At 42.7% G+C, this 15,881-nt stretch overlaps 1 protein-coding gene across 1 annotated transcript in view; it reads left to right on the forward strand.

Annotated features, from left to right (window-relative positions):
• Positions 1-14,104, forward strand: part of ankrd11 (ankyrin repeat domain 11) — a 214,921-nt gene extending 200,817 nt beyond the window's left edge. The window contains exons 5-13 of the mRNA XM_007230069.4: positions 428-601; positions 2,816-3,016; positions 3,126-3,268; positions 3,532-3,676; positions 3,778-10,940; positions 11,048-11,146; positions 11,550-11,693; positions 11,819-11,911; positions 12,521-14,104. Of these exons, the coding sequence (XP_007230131.3) occupies positions 428-601; positions 2,816-3,016; positions 3,126-3,268; positions 3,532-3,676; positions 3,778-10,940; positions 11,048-11,146; positions 11,550-11,693; positions 11,819-11,911; positions 12,521-12,706 (8,348 nt within the window). The 3' untranslated portion in view covers positions 12,707-14,104. The remainder of the gene's footprint in view (positions 1-427; positions 602-2,815; positions 3,017-3,125; positions 3,269-3,531; positions 3,677-3,777; positions 10,941-11,047; positions 11,147-11,549; positions 11,694-11,818; positions 11,912-12,520) is intronic.
• The last annotated feature ends 1,777 nt before the right edge of the window (positions 14,105-15,881 follow it).

Raw genomic sequence — 15,881 nt, forward strand, 5'->3', positions numbered from 1 at the left:
AATGTTTATTTTACTGCATTGCTTCAGTCACAATTTCTACGGTTTCCACAAGTGTATAAATAAAATCATTGGATGATATGTGCTTGGGCCTATATGGAATATTGAAATTGGCCCCAAACTTGCATATTGCTGCATTTCTGCCTAAATATTGTTGCTGTTCAGAACCAGAAAATGCAGCAAATGCAGATTTAATCTTAAGTTAAATTACATGTATTTTACATATATAATGGATCCATTCTATTGGTCCATTCATTATGAAAAGCGTTCAAATTATATGAAAAATAAAGAAGCTGTAAAATGTTTGGACAGCAGCAGTATTCTGTGTATGAGCTCTGATCGCCCTGCTCCTCCTCCCGTCTCTCGCTCATAATCCTGTCATTCATGCAGTTTTTGGGTCTAACACACCCTCGTCTTTCTCTCCCCACAGAAAAGCAAGGTCCGGAGCGGAAGCGCATTAAAAAGGAGCCCACCAACTCCAGGAAGCCAGGCCTGCCATTCGGGATGGGCATGCCAGGGATCCGGGCCGGGTACCCGCTGTCGGAGCGGCAGCAGGTGGCTCTTCTTATGCAGATGACGGCAGAGGAGTCAGTAAACAGTCCAGGTGCGTGTTTGTCATGGGCGCCACGTCCTCCCGCGAGCACTGCAGCCCCCACAGCTCTCACTGTCCCCGCCGCTCTCACTGCCGCGCTCTCACTCTCAGTCGGGCTATGCTTCATTAAAAGGCGCACTACAGCACTTAATTAGAATTCATTTTAACAAGATAACCCTCATCAATTCCCATTACTTCAGTGAAACAGACCTTCGCAATCTTAATCCACTTCTGTTTGTGAGCTTTCCCCTTCGTCGATGACAGAACAACAACGGAAACATTTGTTTTGCTGTGTTAACACAAACGCAACTTCCCCGTATTTCCCATTTTTTGTAATTGGCCTGTTAGTACACTAGTGAGAGTACAGTCGCTGCAGTGGATGGGGTTAGTGCAGTCCGTCCTCTGAGCCAAACCACAGAGTTGGCCGTTATTTTGTTTATTTCTTATCTCCAAAATGCATGCTTCTATTAGATTACTCAGATTTAGCTCTTCCTCTTCTAGTGGTTGTACCGATTCCATTTTCCAAAACAAAAACAAAGATAACGAAAGAGGGGCAAGTCCTCGCCCACAGCTTTTCAATTTATTCTTATGCGGCAAGGTATTTCTTTGTGCTGACAGGGAAAAAAACAATATAGACACCACAGTGAATGCTCTGTTTGCAGATTGCTTCCGCTTCGGTCGTTTGAGTTCCCCTCCATCTATTTATATTCAGGCAATTTCCCCCATTCACACCTACTGGACTGAACACAGATTAAGTGAGTTTTAAATAACGTCCTGGACAAAGCCCTGCAAACTCAATAAGGAAAATGTGATTAAGGATTTATTTTAATCTGGTAAGAGATGAAATGAGTCCAGGCAATGAGGTCTGTGTTCCCTTCTATACTGTGATGCCGGATGTTGTATTTGTTGGGCAACACTGCCACCCAGAGGTCGACAGTGGGAGTAGAGAGCTGAATTAGAGAGACTCATTTTGGAAACATATATATTTTATGTATATGCTTATATTTCTTGACATACATTTTGCATGTTTGTAGCAGTATATTGTCTGTAAATATAATGCTCTGACAATAAAAAAAGAACACAATGTTTGTTAGTGGCAGTCACAGTACTGTTTTGTTTTATGAGGGAATTTAATTTCCTTATAAAGGAGCAATCAGAAATAAATAGGAACAAGTGTGTGTGAAATGGACATGAGGGGTTGCCAGGTTGACCAACAGTTTAGCAGAACAGTGAAAATATACATTTCACTCTCCACTATGTGCACTCTACTAAGCTAGTGGTGGTAATAAATTACCCAGCTAAAGTTAGGAAACCTTACTAAAGACCAGTGATTACCTGTTCAGCAGAAAAAAAATAGCCAGCTTGCCTGTTTCCATGGCTACAGCACACAGTTTGTCCACCATTTTCCGTACCTGGCAACCCTTAGTGTGGAAATGGGACTGGAGAAATGGCAGTGTGGATATTAGGAGGCTACAATCCAAATAGATTACCATGATGTACCACGCAGTTCAAATCAGAAAATATTGGCTAAAGGTCTTATGTCTCCTTAATATCTGATGATTCATCCTAATCATGTTATGAGTAACTATAGAAAATATAATCTTTAATGGTCCTTTAATTATTTAGCTAACCCAGCAATGCTACTTATAATGCCACGTATAACCATGGTCAGATTGGATTAGTTTAACATGAGCAGATAAGCGTAATGTAATTTTACCACAGGGTGTCTTTTTTTTTTTTTTTTTTTTATCTTTTGACCAATTTTATGCGATACAAAATCTTAATATAAATAACTGAGATAGGAGTGGCTACTCGATTTACACACTGCTGTCACCTCGCAAAAATGGGCATAATGCTGTTGTAAAAGTCAGTTTGTCTTGGCTTTGAACAGGATGTTTTATAATTGAGGTGATGTTGCTAGCATCACTAGCTATCTTATTTGTGTTTATTAGTAGCTATGAGAGACTTTTACTACTAATTTAAACACCTTTAAAACACAATTACAAACCCCTCCCACTGTGTTGCACAACTTTCGCATACTCTGCTGTGATTAGTCAGATAAGTCAAGCCATTCACATTAGTATTTTTTGGGGAGTGGCTTTGAAACGGGGCTGTGAGAGTATGGATAAAACTTTCCATATTTGTTCACATAACATAATGTGCATCAGTCGAAGGACTGCCTGAGCTTTTCTTCACAGATGTTGTTCTGTGTGCATTTCTTCACAGATACAACACCAAAGCACCAGTCACAGTCAAATCTGGGTCAGAAGGGAACGCCAAACTCTGCCTCAAAAACCAAAGACAAAGTGAATAAACGCAATGAGAGGGGCGAGACGAGGCTCCACCGGGCAGCCATCCGCGGGGAGGTACGCCGCATCAAGGAGCTCATCAGTGAGGGGGCTGACGTGAATGTAAAAGACTTTGCAGGTAAGGATGAAGTTCAGCTACCCAACCTGTTTGTTGACATTTGTTGACTTTTATTGTTGATACATTTTTAAGTTATCAGAGCATAAATGATATCTGTGCTCTTCACCAGGCTGGACCGCACTGCATGAGGCATGCAACAGAGGGTATTACGATGTGGCCAAGCAGCTGCTGGCAGCAGGGGCCGAGGTCAACACCAAGGGCCTGGATGATGATACTCCTCTACATGATGCGTCAAATAATGGCCATTTCAAAGTACGTACTTGACTTAAGGCTGTGACGGTTCATTAAACTCTTTGCAAATCCTTTCTATTCCTAGGGTATTCATACAGGTCTGAAGTGTATTTATTATTTTTATTATATGTATATTTATTTATTTATTTATTTATTTAAGGGGCTAAAAACTTTTGGGATAGTTGAGTATAACAGTAAAGAATGTACTATTAGACACTTCTCCATAGATGTCAGTCCTGAGAACTGCTTATGAATTTTAATATTGTTATAATTGTGTTTTGCAGGTGGTGAAGTTGCTCTTGCGATATGGAGGCGATCCGTGTCAAAGCAACAGAAGAGGAGAGACGCCGCTGAAGGTGGCAAACTCTCCAACCATGCTTAATCTGTTGCTAGGAAAAGGCACTTACACCTCTAGTGAGAGTTCATCCGGTACGCATCACGCAATTTACAGTAAAATCAAGTACAACTAGTTAATCTCTCATATCAGCATATCTTTTACTGTATCTTACGGTGTGTTTTCGTCTTGACAGAATCTTCGGAGGAAGAAGACGCCCCATCATTTGCCCCATCCAGCTCTGTCGATGGCAATAACACAGACTCTGAGTTCGAGAAAGGCCTGAAGTTGAAAGGGAAGGCCCTCGACCCTCCCAAATCTACCACCACGCCCATCAAGGACGAGTACGAGTTTGACGAGGACGACGAGGAGGAGCGCGTCCCACCTGTGGATGACAAGCACCTGCTGAAGAAGGAGTTCCGCAAGGATCCTGTCACCAAGGTCAACAACTTCATCTCCATACCCAAGATGGAGGTCAAAACCTATTCCAAAAGCAACTCGCTCACACCAAAGAAGCCTGTGCGTCGGATCCTGTCGGACAGTAACAGCTCAGACGAGGACGACCGGACGTTGTGTTTCACGCCGACGCCCACCCCGAGGCAACCCGCCGCTCAGCCCAACAAGAGCAGGGACTCCGCAATGCTGAGCTCGAAGCAGCAGAAAGACAAAAACAAAGTTAAGAAGAAGAGGAAGAAAGAGACGAAAAATAACGTCAGTAAAGAGGTGCGATTTGGGAAGGTGAACGACAAATTCTGCACGTCCGACTCCGAGACGGGTGACTTGGAGAGCGAGGACGACAAAGGTTCAATGCCGAGCTCGAACTGTGTAAAAGACTCTTCCGCATTGAACCTTAAAGACTCGTCTGTGTTCAACTCTCTGTCTGCATCCTCCTCCTCATCCTCACACGGGGGTTTGGGCTCCCAGAAGCTCACGCAGTCTTTGGCAGAACAGCATCCAAAACAGTGGAGGACAGATGGTTGGAAGACCGTGTCTTCCCCAACCTGGTCTGACGACAGCTCCCTCTCAGACTCTGTCAGAACGAGGCTTTCCAGCGAGTCTGACTATTCCTCTGCAGACTCCAGTGTTGAATCTGTAAAACAGGTTAAGAAGAAAACGCAGGACAACAAGAAGAAAAACAACACGCATGCCAACGCATTAGACAAGAAGAGCTCAGACTTTTACAAGAACTCAAATGTAGACGGAACGGTCTCTAAAGCAGACAAAGATGGGAAAGTATTGAAAAAACACAAGGTGAAACACAAACACAAAAACAAGGAAAAAGAGAAGGTTCCGAGTGTGGTGCTGAATCAAGACATGAACGAAAAATTCGTAAAGAGCTTTACCTTCGACTTTGACGATTCTCGACAGAAATCCCTTATCGTCGAAACGGAGTCGCCCTCCGAAAGCAAAGTCAAACTATCCAAGCATGACAAAGATCACTTTAAGAAAGAGGACAGATTATCAAAAGGTAAAAGTGAAGACAAAGATTGGTCAGCAAAGGACATCCAGAGAGTTTCTAAAGAAGAGAAATCCAAGAAAACAAAGGACTCCAACAAGGATAGAGCAAGCAAAGAAGAGAAAGAAAAATCTTTAAAAACAGAAAAGGAGAAAGGCCTGAAAGACAAAGAAAAGCCAAAGGAGGAGAAACAAAAATCTCACAAGGAGGATAAAAAGAAAAAGTCCAAGGATAAGTCTCTGAAAGCAGAGAAAAAGAGTGAAATAAAAGAAGAAAAACATTTAAAATCAGAAAAAGACAAAATTGGAAAAGAAGAAAAGTCCAAGAAAGATAAGACCATCAAGGAAGAGACTGATTATGAGGAATATGACATTAAAAACTTTCTAGACGACACCAAGATGAGCGCGTCAGATGATCACGATCGCTGGCAGTCAGACCTTTCTTCCGGCAGCTCTCTCTACGGAGACGACAGCTGGGATGCTCCTATGAAAGAATACAAAGCAAACAATTCTGTAAAGCTAATTGTGGAAACGATGAAAGAAGAAAGCAGAGACCGGAAAAAGGAGAATAAAGTCAAAGACAAGAAGTCAGAGCACGGAGACAAGCGTGCCGACAAAGAAGCTACATCCAAGAAAAAAGAGAAGGAGTCTTCAGACAAGAGCAATGAAAAGAAAAAGGACTGGACAGACAAACAGAAACTGAACTCCAATCACTTAGAAAAGGAGAAGAAGCGAAAGGAGTCGGACGGTGGAGTTAAAGAGAAGAAGGAAAAGGAGTCTCTAGACAGCAGCAGAGACAGGAAAGATTCCTACGAGTTTACCAAGGAGCGGAAAGACTCCAAAGTGAAACAGGAATGCCTGACTAGAGACGAATATGGGAGCGAGACTTTCTTCAAAGACAAATTGGAAAGCGAATCTACAGCCAAGTCAGATCCAAGGGAGAGGAACCACTCCGGTAAAGAGAAGGATAAGAAAGGTGATGGTGTCGAGAAGAAAGACAGACTCAAAGGTGAAAAGCACAAAGACAAGCCTAAAGATCGAAGTTTGGAGCAGGACAAGGATAAACCTGATAAAAACTCACTCGAGAGGTCTTTGAAAGACAAAGACATTGAAAGGAGCTCCAAAGACAAGAAGGACGGGGCTAAAGATAAACACAAAGATTCTCACAGTAAGGATAAAGAGAGGAAGATGTCATCTGAGCAGAGTAAAGACAAGAAAGAGAAAATATCCCTAGACAAACACTCTGAGAGGGAAAAGGATTTTCTTGAATTTAAGAAAGAGGAGAAGAAGCCTGAAAAGGTGAGGGAGAAGACCTGGTATAAAATCGAGGATATATTCACCGATGAGAGTGAGGATGAAAATGACAGTTACAACGGAGGCGTGGCAAAGCTGAGCGATTCATTCGGACTCTTAGACTCTCACCGAAAAGATTCTACACCCGACAGAGATGACATAGACCACATCCTCACAGATAAACACAGGAAGTTCTCTGGAGAGGGAAAACAGCACTCCACAGAAAAACAGAAGGAAAAGGAGCATAAAGATAAAAAGAAAGAGAAAACAACCTTTGATGTTGGAAAGGAGAGAAAAGGTTCAATTGAAAAACACAAAGATAAGAAAGAAAAGGACTCGACTGAAGCTAAACACAAGGAGCGAAAAGACAGGGCATCTGTGGACTCGAATCAGGACAAGAAAAACAAGCAGAAACCTACAGACAAGAGGGAGCCCACAGAGGAGAAGAGCAAGAGCAAATACAAAGATAAGCCAGACCATCTGAAAGACAGAAAACCCTCCAAGAGCGGTGGAGAAAATGAGAAATCCTTGCTTGAGAAGCTGGAAGAGGAAGCAATGAATGATTATAAAGATGATTCAAATGATAAAAACAGCGAGATCTCATCCGACAGCTTTACAGATCGTGGCCATGAGCCGGTTTTAAGCTTCTATGATTCGTCAAATGACATGTCCGAGGACAGACGAGAGTCACTGACCATTTCCAATCCGCAGGACAAGTTTAGAGACAAGGAGAGGCATAGGCACTCCTCTTCCTCATCATCGAAGAAGAGTCATGATAAAGAAAAGGAGAAGGTCAAGAAAGAAAAGAGGGACAAGTCAGAGGAGATCAGAGAGTCCTTTGGTCGAAGGGAGAGTTTGCCATTTGAGAAAGAGCCAATGCCCCTGGAAGCTGATCCGTACACGTTTCCGTACAGCTCTAAGGCTGATGGAGAAGATGACCTGGATAAAACTCTGGAGTTTGAGAAAGAGATGTCTAAAAAGGACAAGATGAATAGTGTCATTACTAGTGAAAAGATCAAAGAAAAGAAGAAAAAGGAGAAGCATAAGGAAAAGGTGAAGGAGGAGAAACATAAATACTCGGACGGCTTTGGGTCCTTCAGACACTCGAAAGAAGATCAGAAATCTGGACTTAAAGAAAGCCCTCAGGTCATAAGTTTGAAGGACAAGTCTAAAGAAGACAGTCCCAAATTTGATGGCAAAAACAAGGACAGAAATCGAGACATCACAGATAAAGATAGAATGGATTATAACAAGACGAAGAGCAAAGATGAAAATGACAAGATCAGCCAGTCAAAAGAAATGTCGCGGAAAGACTCTCGACCACGCGAACTTCTGGTGGATGGAGATCTCAGACTTACAAGCTTTGGCAAAATGCTGAGCTTAAAAGACCAGGAAAATGAAGAGCGTCATAAGAGACACAAAGAGAGAATGAAACAGATGGAGAAACTGAGACATAGATCAGGTGATCCAAAGCTTAAAGACAAAACCAAGTCTACTGAAGAGCTGAAGAAGAACCGTGGGGATCTTACATCAAAGAAGTCCAGCTCATTGGAATCTGCCTTGAAAGAAAAGAAGCTCAAAGATGTTGGCCTTCCAGCGCAGATGATGTCGCCTGATAGGAAATCACAGCCCATGGACAGCCAGAACTCAAAGGACTGGCTAGCAGGTCACCAGATGAAGGAGAATCTCCCTGCATCTCCACGACCTGATCAGAACAGACCAACGGGCGTTCCCACTCCTACATCTGTGATTTCATGTCCAAGCTTTGAAGAAGTCATGCAAACGCCTCGGACACCATCCTGCAGCGCGGAGGACTACCCAGACATCATGTTTGATGGACTAGACTGTCAGAACTCTTCAGCGATGACCATGTCAATGAACGCATGCTCCCCATCGTTCTTTGATAGATACTCATCTCAAAACTCATCCCATAGTTTCCCAGAAGGAACGTGCATCACTCCTGCTAAGAACATGCAGTTACCTCTTGTGAGTCGATCAGCTGCTTCCGAGGTTAGAAGACCTCTCGAAGATGAGTTCAAAGCGGAAGCTGACAAGTTCCTAAGGCAACAGAATGTTACTCCGGCTACAGAATTTGAGTCATCTGCCTCACATCTTCCTGATGACAAAATGCCGTTGGACAGACTTGAGTGTGTCTCTCCCCCGTATTTCTCCCCTCATGTGTTGTCTCCAAGGCCTGACCCCTCGCAGCCTGTTCAAGAGAGAGCTTCTACAGCAAATGTCGCAAGTGACGCCAGTGAACTCCCCCCAGAGAGCATGTTTAACAACTATCTCATTAAGCCTTCAACTCCAGTCCACAGACCGGACCCTCAGGAGCCATGCCTGGACATAGCTGCCCCTCCAACACCTGCGCCTGCAGCGTTGCCTCCTATGGATATTGATGACCTGTCAGAACCGCATCAGAGTGAACCCAGCGTATTGCCATCTGATCCAGTAAGCGGTAGTGAATACTTACCTCCTCTTGTGGAGGAACAGGAAGAAGATGAGGAGGAGGAGGAGGAGGAGGAAGATGAGGAAGAAGATGAGGAGGAGGAGGATGACAATGAGGAAGAGGAAGAAGAAGAAGAAGATGAAGAGGAGGATAATGCAGAGGATGCAGCAGAATCTCAGATTGCTTCAGAGCAGGCCATGCAGTCTGTAGAAGATCCCACATATTCCCTTGAGATTGAAGACTCTGCCAGGAAGACTTGGGTTGAATCTCCAGACCGCAGAGAGCCTGAAATTCTTCCACTAACACCCCCTCATCCTCAGGACGGCCACATGGAGAACTCTTGCGATCAGTCTGGGTGGAATTCAGCAGAGATTATGAAATCTCCAAATGAAAGTTATGAAGAAGTTGAAGCCGCCGTTTCGAAAATCAGCAGTCCCTATTCACACTCTGAATGTGATCTGCCACAACTTCCAACGGCACTGTCTGTCCATCCATCTGTAACTCCCCCTTATTCTGCGTATTCCAGGCCATACTGTCCTTCACAAATATCAGAGCCTCATTACCAGCTGCAGAAAGATGATGCTGAGGATTGTTCATCACCAGAGAGACCTGTAACTGAGCCTGTGGATTCTGTGGAATCAAACTTTATGCCGCCTGCCTCAACTCGACTGGACTTTTTCCCAGATATCAAGCCCCAGATTGAGGAGAATCAAATGGAGGAAGAGCCACCCATGTGCTTGTCTCAGGAGAGTAGAGAAGAATCCCCCAGTTACGCACCTGAGAGAACTATTGCTCCAGCGGTAACCCGAGGGGCTCAGTGGGAAGACCCCTTCTCTACTGCTGTTGATGAGCTTGATGATCTGGGTCCGTTTTCTTTGCCAGATCTTCCGTTTCAAGAAAAAGAGATGCAGGAGCCTGAGATTACAGCCCCAGAGATGCCGGAGGCTAAGCATCCACATCCACCTGCACAGATAAGACCTATGATTAAAGAAGCAAGCAAAGAACTTGGGGTAATAGAGGTTGGCCTGCCCAGTTTGACCAAATCTCCCTGTTCCCCTGTGGTTGTTCCTCCTTCTGAGCCTGCTCAGGATTTGGTGTCTCCTGTCCATGAAGAGAGCTACCAACCACCACAACATGACCTGGAGCCAGAGCCTCAGGGCATTACGGATGTTCCCTCTATTAAAGATGTTCCCACCATCCAGGATGATGTATGTTCTTTTAATGAGCAGGATGAAGGTGACGGGAACATGTATTCAGCTACAGATGCTGTAAATGACAACCAGGAGTACAAACCGAAAGACCCCTCCCCTGATGTTCTGGCACCAGTTTCGGTGGCCCCATGTTTGGAATCACTGACAACTTTAAAAGCAGAACGAATGGTGTCTCCAGTGGTAGCTTTGAGTCGATCATGCAGTCCTCGCCCCTCAGCTCCTATCTTGGTTGTAACGTCATCTACTACCACACAAATCTCAGAGGTGCTTGAAACGACTGCCAAACTGCCAGTCGCCACTGCACCGTCTGAGGCCCCGAAAAAGGTTGAGGAGATACCTCAAAGGATAACGCGGAATAGAGCGCAGATGCTAGCCAATCAGAGCAAACAGAGCACGGTGGCAAGCCCCGCGAGCATCACGTCATCAGCCGCTTCGTCTCCCGTCACCACAAGCATCACCAACAGCTCTCCGTCTTCTATTACAAACACATCAGAGAAGGACAAGGAGAAAGAGAAGGAGTCCATCCACATCACTGCCGCTCAGACCTCCACCCCAGTGACGCCTGCTCTCGTTACCAAAACGAAAGGCCGGACCGTCGAGGAGGAGGATGGTCAGACGCAACATCCGCGCAAAAGGAAGTTCCAGAAATCGGGCCAGCAGCAGGTGCAGGTCCAGCTTGTGAACACGGCGATGCAGCAGACGCGGGAGATGATTCAGCAGACACTGGCAGTCATAGTGAACGCCATCAAGCTGGATGAAATAGAGCCCTACCACAGCGACCGTTCCAATCCTTACTTCGAGTATCTGCAGATTCGCAAGAAGATTGAAGAGAAGCGGAAGATTCTTTGTTACATAACGCCACAAGCGCCTCAGTGCTATGCAGAGTATGTGACCTACACCGGCTCCTACCTGCTTGATGGCAAACCTCTAAGCAAACTTCATATCCCAGTGGTGAGCATCATTATAATCCTAGCATTCATTGCAGTGTCACAACAAGTTCATATTTCTTGCACTGATAACTGTATTTGAACGTCATCTTTGTACTTTTTTTTTTTCAGATTGCTCCGCCTCCATCTTTGTCAGAGCCCTTGAAGGAGCTCTTCAGGCAGCAGGAAGCAGTGAGAGGGAAGTTGCGACTGCAACACAGCATTGAACGGGTACGCTTACACTCACTCTTACGAAACCCCGGCTCCCACGCGGGGCTCCTTCCCTTCCCCTCATCTCTCAACTTACTTTGGAAGTCATCCAGTTAGAATTAGAGCTTTGATCGCTCAGCACAAAACCTTTTGATGAATGATCAAAGCCACCGTGTAATAGAAAAACCCTGTATCTGCAATATGCATTTCTCCAACTAAAAGAAGCATATTATAGTACAATCAAACTCCCTATTTCATCTTGCTCGCCTCTGAAGTTGCTCCTGTGACTTCTGTGAACCTTGATGTTGAAAGATTGTACCACCTCTTTTACCTTTATCAAAAGTTTGCTCAGGGTTTCTTTTACAGCGGATCGTTGAGCGTCCAGGCTGACCTATGCTCATTTTTTGATCTTGCTCCTTTACAGGAAAAGCTGATTGTGTCCTGCGAGCAAGAGGTACTGCGAGTTCACTGCAGAGCTGCAAGAACTATTGCTAATCAAGCTGTTCCGTTCAGTGCGTGTACCATGTTGCTGGATTCAGAGGTCTACAACATGCCATCAGAAAGCCAGGTAAAATGCTTGTTCTCTGTCAAACCCTAGTTTCAAAATGTACTTCTAATATTGTATGTGGTCATGTGATACGTGTGATATAATTTAGTTATATTTATTGTATTCTTTGTATTTTTACAAAACAGGGGGATGAGAACAAGTCTGTGAGAGATCGTTTTAACGCTCGGCAGTTCATCTCTTGGATTCAAGACGTGGACGACAAGTATGATCGCATGAAGGTGAGGACATTTCTGTGATCTGAATTGGGACAACCCTTCAAGCCAAATACAGATATATAGCAGTGAAGCTTTAGCGACCTAACTGCTGGTTAACTAGTTAACTTTAGGGCATTGTACATCTTCAGAAAGGGGGCAGGTGATGAAGCAATTAATTAAATAATAAGTAATAAAGCTTTTATTACCTAACCTTAAATGCTGCAGCCCCTGCCATCTGTTGGATTGTGCCTGAAAATCTTAGTTTGAAAGGCCATACAGCCCTACCATATACCCCTACCATATACCCCTATCACATACCCCTACCCCTCGAACCAAACAAGAATCGGGACGCCCTGCCCAACACAGAGCGGAAGGGCCATGGGATAAAATTGATTTGGGCCTTAGAATGCTCATCACAGAATGCAATTAAATCCACATAGCAACCTCAAATGCCTCTCCAAAATCTAGTAGAAGGTGTTCCCTGGACAGTAGAGACAGTTACTTCAACAAAACCAGGATAAACTGTTTTAGAATTTTGTCTTTAGAGTTTATCCTATACGATATAGTTTGACTTTTTATGGCCACAAATTTATTTACACTGACGCTACCTTCTACTTTTTCTTCCTGTCACAGACATGTTTGCTGATGCGACAGCAACACGAGGCTGCCGCTCTGAACGCAGTGCAGAGGATGGAGTGGCAACTCAAGGTGCAGGAGCTGGACCCTGCTGGACACAAATCTCTGTGCGTCAACGAGGTCCCCTCCTTCTACGTGCCAATGGTTGACGTCAACGACGACTTCGTACTGTTGCCTGCGTGACACGAACACACTCTGACGCAGAGTGCGCGGTGTAAAATTCTCATCTTTCAAAGAGACAACAGACAGCAAGTTCGGTAAGGGCTAGCCGGTTTGGAGAGAAGATTTCTTTGAGGAGAAAACATATATATTATATAGAAAAAGTTTTAAAAAATAAAAATCTGTCAGATGAGGGATCATCTTTCTACCGGGGGAAAAAAAATCACGACTTGCACTTTCATCCTTCGAGTTTGTATGCTTTTGTTTGGGATTTAAGAAGCAACTGATTTGCTTTGAAACTCGCCACTCCTCCCCTGCTGGCTGTGATCCGGCGCAAGGAAACGGGGAGAGAGAAATGTCAGTTTTCTTTATTTTTTGATCCCATTAAACTAAATTACAACAAAATGGTGGGTTGGGACTGGCTCCTCCACCACCTTTGTCCTTCAGAATCAGGGACAGAAGCTACCACGGTGAGCTTGAGAGTGCCGGACAGAAACCAGGCCCGGCACATTCAAACAACAACAAACAAAAGACCCGAAAGGGGTGCCAGAGGAACGCTTGAACATCCGTTCCTACAGCGGAGACAGTAGGACCTGGATCTCACTCATGGCCACAGCAGAGGAGAGCATGGCTCCCTGCTGACCACAGCGCCACCCAGTGCAACCCCAGAGTAGAGTAGAGCAGCAGAGCAGGGCGGACAGCCGAACGAACGAATGAACGAACGACCAGCCGGCCAGCCAACCAACAAACTAACCGCAGGGAGCGAAGGCGGCACCGTGACGTTGCGAAGGCGCCCCCTCAGAGTGGGGGGAGACTGCAGACTGCTTTCAGCACCAGGGCATCCATCCATCCACAGACATGAGACCCAGGATGCCCTTAGTCCAGTACAGGGCGAACAGCTCCTGGCTCTCGGTACAGAATCGTATGTACAGCCTCTGGAGGTTCGCTGGGAGGTCAGGCCCTCTGTGCTCCCGCACTCCTTCATACAGCAACACCTGTACGAGAACGAGGACAAAACACGAACACGCACAGGACAAAAACATGAAAACGCGACGTCGCGAACCAAGAGGCTCCAGAGACTTACGGGATGGTGTTTTAGTGGAGATTTTTGTTTTTCTTTTTGTTCTTTTTGGTCTTTCTTTACTTGGGCATTTCATTGTTCCCTCTCTGAGGAAGTGACTTGAAAACACTACAGAGCCAACGTTAGTTTAATGGAAAAAAAATCGAAACAAAACCGAAAAAAAACATTGTATTCCGTAAATGATGTACAGTTTTTATATTCGTTAACCAATGTATTCTCGCTGCCTTCTAGATAATTTATTTTGCCACCCATTACTGCACAGTTGTAAATAACTTATGTACTGTAACATCACACAGTTACGTGTAAAAAAGAAATGAATAAAAATTATCTTTGTATGTACAGTTCACTTTCGGGCAGCACTTCCTCCCCCCCATACCCACGGGCCAAAATGTGTACACATTGTCAGTATTGTAAAGGACTCTTGTGTACAGGTCCTTAAGGTTTAAGGTCTTTTTTTTCTTTTCTTTTTTTTTTTTGCTTTTTTTATTTTATTTTTAGGGATTTTCTTTTTCTTTTTTTCTTTTTTTTTTTTTTTCCAAGGCTGGTCAGAGTTGAGTGTCCTGGATCATCAACAGAATCGCTGTCATTATTATTATTATTATTATTATTAGTGAAGGTTACTAAATAATGAAACTGTCAGGGCCACAAGCATAGATTTCAGATGTAGCAGAGTGATGACTATGGAAATATATAAATCATTTTAGAGGTTTATTATTATTATTATTATTCATTGCTTTAATACACGAGTATGTATCTTATAATAAAAAAAGAACAAACAAAAAAATATATATAAACCAAGAAAATGCCTTTTTACAGTTTCTGCTGCACACGTTATAGTTAGGAACATCAGCAGCGTTTATGGAGCCGATACTATATAAACCTGGTTCTGGAAAAGCATAGAAACGTTCTTTAAACAATCCAGTACAGTCTAGTACAGCACCCTACAGTATAATGTAATAATACATGTAATATTCATCTTCCCCTCTTCACTTTTCTCTTTACTGCGCGTCTGGCCGCTTTAAACACGACTCGGAGCTTTAGTGTTTGTTTTTCTTCATTAATAAGTAGATAAGTAGCTCTTTAGTTAAATTCAGTCTAAACTACAGGAATCTGAGTTTAGCTTTTACCCCACTGTGTTAAAGAATACACCAGGGGGCGTCAAATTCAATATTTCTCTCTTTATATTTCTGGTAATATCTCTGAAAATACAGTAAAGAATTACAGTTTAAAGTGTTTCTGAATCTGTAGAGCCTACAGTTCTAAATACATTGTGAGAACTTATGTGACTCACATCTGGAGTTATGAGGTTATAAAAAAGGGTTTCTTTGCATCAATTTAATTGAAATTATTTTAATTGTAATTTATTAAATGAAGAAATGTATCACTTAAACTTGTTGAGAGGCTGAAGATCAGTTTCTGAACTGTGCTGTATTATCACAAGGATATTATTAATAAATAAAATGAGAAATATCAAATTTGATGCTCTGGTGAGTTCATTGACCCCAGAGATGTATTAATAAATTTGCTCAGATTTAATCGAATAGAATTGTCTGTTCTATTTTTATTTTCACAAATAATCAAGGAATCAGAGTTGGATTACTCTTATTGGTGTTAATACACACTAAAAGAAAAAAAGAAATACTTTATTATTTGAGTGATTTTACAGGAAAACCCTTTTTGATTCTGTAAAGACCCATTTTTTTTTATTCAAGAGGTCAAGTGAAGATGACCTTTTACCCTCCTGTTATGTGTAAATGTAATGTTTCCTGCTGAAATTGACCCTTGTTTTAACATATTTAACAGTCCAAAAGTAGATTAAAAGAAAAATATATTTCTGTACCTCAGCTGTTTTAACAAATTCTACAAATATCTTGATTATATTTATAGTGTATAAATATAATCAAATATAATATATATATATATATATATATATATATATATATATATATATATATATATATATATATACTATATAAATATATTATGTATAATATATTATTAATATATTATATAAATATATTATATATAAATTATAACATTTTATAATATTTATATAATTTATAAATATATATAATATAAATATAATCAGTATATTTTTAGAATTTGTATAATCACAAA

Source organism: Astyanax mexicanus, chromosome 23 (assembly GCF_023375975.1).
Source record: "Astyanax mexicanus isolate ESR-SI-001 chromosome 23, AstMex3_surface, whole genome shotgun sequence".
NCBI lineage: Eukaryota > Metazoa > Chordata > Actinopteri > Characiformes > Acestrorhamphidae > Astyanax > Astyanax mexicanus.